The 7,500-nt window shown below is 45.3% G+C and overlaps 2 protein-coding genes across 4 annotated transcripts in view; one reads left to right on the forward strand and one right to left on the reverse strand.

Annotated features, from left to right (window-relative positions):
- The window catches only part of jak2a (Janus kinase 2a), a 15,663-nt gene extending 11,929 nt beyond the window's left edge, over positions 1–3,734 (forward strand). For all 3 annotated transcript variants that reach the window (XM_026254653.1, XM_026254651.1, XM_026254650.1), the window contains 11 exons: positions 191–318; positions 390–528; positions 608–759; positions 832–982; positions 1,087–1,220; positions 1,292–1,481; positions 1,778–1,902; positions 2,001–2,173; positions 2,561–2,678; positions 2,829–2,942; positions 3,033–3,734. In XM_026254653.1, coding sequence (XP_026110438.1) covers positions 191–318; positions 390–528; positions 608–759; positions 832–982; positions 1,087–1,220; positions 1,292–1,481; positions 1,778–1,902; positions 2,001–2,173; positions 2,561–2,678; positions 2,829–2,942; positions 3,033–3,140 — 1,532 coding nt within the window. In that variant the 3' untranslated portion in view covers positions 3,141–3,734. The remainder of the gene's footprint in view (positions 1–190; positions 319–389; positions 529–607; positions 760–831; positions 983–1,086; positions 1,221–1,291; positions 1,482–1,777; positions 1,903–2,000; positions 2,174–2,560; positions 2,679–2,828; positions 2,943–3,032) is intronic.
- Positions 3,735–5,728: 1,994 nt separating this feature from the next.
- On the reverse strand, positions 5,729–7,127 carry LOC113083597 (relaxin-3-like). The gene is made up of 2 exons (XM_026254661.1): positions 6,845–7,127; positions 5,729–6,070 (listed from the first exon to the last, which is right to left on the reverse strand). The coding sequence occupies exons 1-2, from the start codon at positions 7,095–7,097 to the stop codon at positions 5,844–5,846; spliced, it is 480 nt and encodes a 159-aa protein (XP_026110446.1). The 5' UTR covers positions 7,098–7,127; the 3' UTR covers positions 5,729–5,843.
- Positions 7,128–7,500: the final 373 nt, after the last annotated feature.

The following is a 7,500-nucleotide window of genomic DNA, read 5'->3' on the forward strand; positions in this document are numbered from 1 at the left end:
TCACATTCACTCTCACACACACACACTCACTCACTCTCACACACTATCACACACACTCTCACATTCACTCTCTCACTCTCACTCATTCACTCACTCTCTCACTCACTCTCTCACACACTCACTCTCTCACACACAGTCTCTCACACACACGTGTCTCTGTCAGGTGTGTAAGTGTCTGCGTGTCTTTCAGACATCATGGTGCAGGAGTATGTGCGCTTCGGCTCTCTGGACACATACCTGAAACGAAACCGCAGCACCATCAACATCACCTGGAAGCTGGAGGTGGCTAAGCAGCTAGCATGGGCGCTACATCACCTGGTGAGCGACACAGAATCACAGCAGCAGATAAATGAGAGACGTGATAATCACCGTGTGTTTCTGATCCGCAGGAGGAGAAGAACCTGATCCACGGAAACGTCTGTGCTAGGAACGTTCTGGTGACCCGAGAGGAAGACAGAAAGACGGGAACGCCTCCGTTCATCAAGCTCAGTGACCCGGGGATCAGCATCACCGTCCAGCCCAGAGAACGTGAGCGCTTCAGAAGAGTCCAGACAGAGCAGAGTCCCGGTGTCTCTCCTGACGCACGTCTGTCTTCTTCTGTCTGTAGTTCTGGTGGACCGGATCCCGTGGGTTCCTCCCGAGTGTGTGAAGGACAGCAAGAGCCTGAGTTTGGCAGCAGATAAGTGGAGCTTCGGCACTACGCTGTGGGAGATCTACTGCAGCGGAGAACATCCGCTCGCGGCGTACGACGGCTCCAAGGTGCGGCGGTCCTTCTGCTCTTCTGTCTGCATGTGTGTCTGACTCTAACTGATGCTCTCGTGTGTCGTGCAGAAGCTGCTGTTCTACGAAGACAAGCACCAGCTCCCAGCTCCGAAGTGGACAGAGCTGGCCAGCGTGATCAACAGCTGCATGGAGTACGAGCCGCTGCTGAGACCCTCGTTCAGAGCCATCATCCGAGACCTCAACAGCCTCTTCACACCAGGTGACGCTCGCCACACGCACCGAGCACAAACACTGTGATAACCCTGCGCTCGCGTGACTGTGTGTGTGTGTGTGTGTGTGTGACTGTGTGTGTGTGTGCACCAGACTACGAGCTGCTGGTGGAGAGCGACACGGTTCCCAGCAGGCATCGGGCTCTGGGTCTCGTCGGAGCGTTCGAGAGTCAGGAACCCACTCAGTTTGAGGCCAGACACCTGATCTTCCTGCAGCTGCTGGGGAAGGTGAGTCTTCATCACTCTTCATCACTCAGTGTCAGTGTTCCTGACGTCACTCCGTGTGTGTGTGTCTGCAGGGGAACTTCGGCAGCGTGGAGAAGTGCCGCTACGACCCGCTGCAGGACAACACGGGTGAAGTGGTGGCGGTGAAGAAGCTGCAGCACAGCACGGCCGAACACCTGCGAGACTTCGAGCGTGAGATCGAGATCCTGCGCTCGCTGCAGCACGAGAACATCGTCAGATACAAGGGAGTGTGTTACAGCGCAGGTGAGCCTCTGTCTGCCCCAGAGCATGCTGGTCCTGAGACACCATTCACACAGTCTCTCTCTCTCCCTCTCTCTCTCTCTCTCTCTCTCCCTCTGTCTCTCTCTCTCTCCCTCTCTCTCTCTCTCTCTCTCTCCCTCTCTGTCTCTCTCTCTCTCCCTCTCTCTCTCTCTCTCTCTCTCTCCCTCTGTCTCTCTCCCCCTCTCTGTCTCTCTCTCTCTCTCTCTCTCCCTCTCTGTCTCTCTCTCTCTCTCTCTCTCTGTCTCTCTCTCTCTCTCTCTCTCTCTCTCTCCCCTCAGGTCGGAGGAACCTGCGGCTGGTCATGGAGTTTCTGCCCTTCGGTAGTTTGAGAGATTATCTTTCTAAGAACAAGGAGCGTTTCGACCACATGAAGCTTCTGCTGTACGCCTCTCAGATCTGTAAGGTACTGGAAACACCTCTCTCTCACACACACACACACACACACACACTTGATTCAGCAGAGGAGCCGAGCGTCTGTGCTTCTGTCTCGTGTGTGTTTAGGGGATGGACTATCTGGCGTCCAGGCGTTACGTCCATCGAGATCTGGCCACCAGGAACATTCTGGTGGAGAGTGAGTTTCGAGTGAAGATCGGAGACTTCGGCCTGACTAAAGTCCTTCCTCAGGATAAGGAGTATTACACGGTCCGAGAGCCGGGCGAGAGCCCCATCTTCTGGTGAGGAGATCCACAGGAGATCCAGAACTGTGCTGTATTTCACCCCAAAATCAGGAGACCAACAAGCAATACTATTCTGAGTAATGACAATGAAGCCTTTTCACAATGGTTTTGGGTGAAATGTGAGCCGGTTGTTCCCAGATTCACTCACAGGGCTCCAGGCTCGCCCGAATTATAACCACCGCTAACATCTAACGAAACCACCCTTTACTGTCACGTGTGCATGTGGTATATTATTCACGTGATATATTATTCATAATTTCAAGATTACATTAGGGTTAGTTTTAACACCCCCAGCGCTCTCAGATGTGAGTCCGGAGCCCTGACGCTTGGTCAGATGATGATGTGTGTGTGTGTGTGTGTGTGTGTGTGTGTGTGTTGATGAAGGTACGCGCCGGAGTCTCTGACTGAGAGTAAGTTCAGCGTGGCGTCAGACGTCTGGAGCTTCGGAGTCGTTCTCTATGAACTCTTCACATACAGCGACAAAAGCTGCAGTCCTCCAGCCGTGAGTGACCCGCCGTCTCCTCTGTGACGCTCATGTTCATCTCATTCAGCTGGAATCACATTACCATATACGATATAAGAGCAGTGACACGTCTGCTGACGACAGTGATGATGATGCTGATGAGACTAATGCGTGGTGTTTGTGTGTCAGGTGTTTATGGAGCAGATGGGCGAGGACAAACAGGGTCAGATGATCGTGTATCACCTGATCGATCTCCTGAAGCGAGGCTATCGTCTGCCGGCTCCCGAGGGCTGTCCTCTCGAGGTGAAGCCTCCGACCGTGAGTGTGTGTCTGCGGCCGAGCACACCGAGAGCTGACCGTGTGTGTGTGTGTGTGTGTGTGTGTGTCTCACAGGTTCATGCGCTGATGAAGGAGTGCTGGGCGGCAGAACCGGGTCATCGACCCTCCTTCAAGGATCTGGCTCAGAGAGTCGATGTCATCCAGGACAGCAAGAGCGTGTGACCGTCCTCCAGGAGTCTCAAGCCTTGATTTAACTGGAATTATGGGATGCTTGTTCTTTCACTTTATCAGGGGTTTTAAGAGCCAAAGAAGCAGAAATCTGATGATGCCCTTCCAAAATATTGTGCAAGACATACAAAAGCGTGACGTTATAAAGACACAAATCACATTATTAAAGCTTTGTTTTTTTAATACTGTCATAGAACTAAAGATATGGCAAAGATAAAAATAAGATCTGCAATTTGTATTTTCCGCTTTTTCTGCTCAATATAAGAAAACGAGATCATTTTCGGATCAGTTCATGTGTGTTTCTGTTGTTATTTCATGAAGACGTTGAGGAGGCAGATGTTTGTCTCAGATGAACCAGTGTTCAGCAGTGATTATGCTTCAGTTCATGCGTCTCATCAGAGATGTTCAGATCCTGAAGAGTGACACACTGAGGGTCGGGTTTATCACCAAAATATGCAAATCATGTGAAAATCATCTTCATCAGCAGCAGATCCTGATAATCTTCGTTCATGGACATTTCTGTAGTTGGGATTGTTTGTTCTGGTTTGATTTTATATAAAGAGATTTCAGATGCATGGGATTCCAGCACAACAGAGAAGAAGATCTTCATCTCAAACACTGAATCTGTCCGGCCTGTAAACTTCATTCAGCTTTTTCTGAATATGTGTGAATGCACTAAATGATTGTTTTTATTATTATTGCAGGTATTTGTACTGTTTTTGTGAGGTGCAGTACACGTTTGAGAGTTTTAAAGATGTTCCAAAGATACAAAAGCAATATCTACTTTTTTCAAAGACCAAGTAAAACCAATTTTTCAAATAATAGCGTTTCATTTACCGTATCTTCCGGACTATAAGTAGCACTTTTTTTTCATAGTTTGGCTGGTCCTGCGACTTATAGTCAGGTGTGACTTATTTGTCAAAATTAATTTGACATGAGCCAAGAGAAATTAACCAATAGAAAACACTACCGTCTCCAGCCGCTAGAGGGCGCTCTGTGCTGCTCAGTTCTCCTGTAGTCTACACTGAACACATACAGCGCCCTCTCGCGGCTGGAGACGGTAATGTTTTCTCTTGGTTTTTGGTTCTAAATAAATGCGACTTATAGTCTGAAAAATACGGGTAGATTTTTCAGTTTGTTTGTGTGTGTGAAAACGCCTGATCACTTAAATAATAAAACATCCCATCTGATCGGTGGTGTGTTTTTTAACAGAATGTTCTACAGTGCATTTTTACTGTAGCAGGCTATTCAACCATGGAATAATAATAATAAAAAAGTTTATATTTTAAAATTTTGGTAAGAAAAATCATCTCGTCATTCCCTCAGCTCATGAGTTTATATCCCCACACTTCCAGCTTGTTTTCCTCAGCATTGACAAACTCGCAATTGTTGAGTTGAATTAAGTTATAAAGTTCGAACTAGGAAATAAACTTGAATTTACAATGAAAAAGTCAGAATTGTTAAGGTTTAAATTGTATTTCATACTTTAAATGTATATGTAAGTATTATATATTATCAAATCACAGTGCGCGCAGCTGCAAGTGACGTCACTGTGACGTCTACTGCAAATTGGTGCCTTACAAGCATGTGTGCTAGATGTGAATAAAACGCTATTTCCGTTTTAATAAGCGTATGTGTATATTTTGCTAGTATTTAAACCTCTGTACTATAAAATGAATATTTTTAATTGACAACATTGAACAACTGTGACTAATAAGCAGGTTTAAATTTAGTGGTAAATCATTCCCTGCTCAGCGGCAGCAGCACAGAACCCTGCGTCTTACCTTCTGAGACTGGGAGTAACTGCAGTAATCTGATCATCCTCTACATTCAGCAGCAGGAACATCAAGAGCTTCAGGAGCTTCATCAGAGCGCGCGCATCAGACTGATTGCTCATTTGAATATTCTAATTTCAGCGTGTGACGTCACTCACGCGCATCTGCTTTTGAAATATAATGATTCCATCAAAGACAGAAACCACATATAAACATATAAAAATAAAATAACCTTTACAAAGTGGAAATTAAAAAGTATGTTTAAAAAACAAAACTTAATTTCAAGTTGTGTCAACTTAATCTTCAGCGCGTGACACTTCTGTCGGTGCTCCGGGAACACACCGGATCTGATCCGAACGACTGAAGCACTTTCCCGAAGCTTCTCTTCGACTGAACAGAATCAGGAACACTTTAAAAGCGTCTCTGAATCTGAATGTATTATTGTTCTAACGGCAGAAAGTGTTGATCAGTTTAGAGACCGATTCCTTTCATCTCTGGACTCGTTTGAGTGCATTGTGCTTCTCTTTTGTTATATTTTATGTCTTGAAGCTTTGAGCACATTTTAACACTTTATTATAAATCAGGTCTGAATCAGTTCTGATGAACACTCGGTGTAAACGGGTGCCGTGGAAGAACCTTTCAGTGATCGATTCTTAAACAACATTTAAACAGTTTAAAGAGCACTTCTCCACTATAAAGAACCTTTTCTGGAAAAGCTTAATGTTTTCACTCTGATTCACTCACAACACTTGCCTTTATTCGTTAAGTGACTCTCATGAACAGATTATTAGTCAGTAAATATGAAAGTTGCAATCAAGAAGTTGTTTATTCATGTGGTCATATGAACAGATGTGAAATAAATAAACAGAAATGAATCACTGGGACGATCAAACAGTTCAGTCCTTCATCATCATCATCATCATCAGCACAGGAGGCCGATGTCGTTCTTGGTGCAGCCCTGATTACAGCACATTCCCGCCAGTCCCATGGAGAAGTTCCGCTTCCGCCGGTCGGGACGCGTCCGCTCGAGCGTCTCCGGTCCGTCGCTCATCATCACCGGAAGCAGCTCCGCGAGAGACGTCTCTGTATCCGGGCTGAGCGCACGCTCTGTGTCCACAGCGTCCTGAAACGCGTCCAGCAGCAGCAGACCTGCGACAGACACGGGCACGAGCACGAGCACGAGCACGAGCTTCAGATCACGCGGATAGTGTTTATGATCAATCATCAATAACTGACTCCAGCTGAAGAATCTCTCCGTTACTGTCTGACTCCATCAGTGCTCTATTCCTGACAGTATTTATTCATATATGTATCATTATTAGACACATTAGTATCAATGATATCATTAATATCACATTGATTTATTATTAGAATTCATATTATTGAGCTTTCACCTAAAACTACACCTGAAATACAGAATGACGAACAAATGAATACTTTCTGTTGCTAAACTGAAATTTTCTTGTAACAAATGCAGACTGAGATATTTAAATGAGCCAGGACTTAAACCAACCTAATTTACTCCTAAATAAACACATTATTGATGATGATGAGGATGATGATGAAGATGAGTAAGAACACTGTGGTGGTTGTGTAGGATGCTGTTATTGAAGTTACTTATAGTTTTAACACTTTAAAATAGTTTTTTTTTCTTCAGTTTTACTTGTAAAGTTTTACTAATCCTGTTTTGTGTGAATTCTTTTTTCCTTTTTAAAAATATGTCTATAGTTGCTAATAAATTCATTTCAAGTTCTAAGTTGTAGTATATCATTAAACTGAGCAAATAATGTTGCATTGGGTGTAAGTTTAACAGAATATATATATTTACAGTTATCATCTATTTAATTACAAGGATCTCGGTGTTCTCTAACTAACCCTGTAGCTGATGATGAGGATGATGAGGATGATGAAGGTGAGCAGTACCGGGCTCGTGCGCGCTCCTCCTCCACCGGGAGCCTCCGCAGGTGAAGATCACGGCTCTGATGAACTCACGGCCGCACAGTTTCACTCCGAAATCTCCCGCGCGCTCCGCGCTCACGCGCACACACACACCGCACACACACAGCAGCAGAACAGCCGAAAACACACGAAACATCGTCAGAACGAACATTAATAAGAGTTTATAAGAAAAGACTGCTGAAGTTCCTCGAGCTGCTGGTTTCTGATCATTCGCCATCAGTTCAGAGAGACTTTATACAGACACGGACTGACGTCACTCTCTCTCTCTCACACACACACACACTCTCTCTCACACATACACACACACACACACACACTCTCTCTCTCTCTCTCACACACACACACACACACACACACACTCTCTCTCTCTCACACATACACACACACACACACTCTCTCTCTCTCTCTCACACACACACACACACACACAAGCACACACTTCTCAGACAGACACACACACACAGTGTGGATAAAATGCATACCTGTTTGGCTGGCTAAAGGTGGAGGACAAACTTAATATAAGTCTTCTCTGTTATATGCACAATGCTCTATTTAAAAGCAATCCAAAATCTTTTGTAGATAAATTGGTTTTTAGTGGGTATTGTCACGGACATGTTACG

The sequence above is a fragment of the Carassius auratus genome, unplaced genomic scaffold (genome assembly GCF_003368295.1).
Source record: "Carassius auratus strain Wakin unplaced genomic scaffold, ASM336829v1 scaf_tig00038950, whole genome shotgun sequence".
Classification (NCBI taxonomy): domain Eukaryota; kingdom Metazoa; phylum Chordata; class Actinopteri; order Cypriniformes; family Cyprinidae; genus Carassius; species Carassius auratus.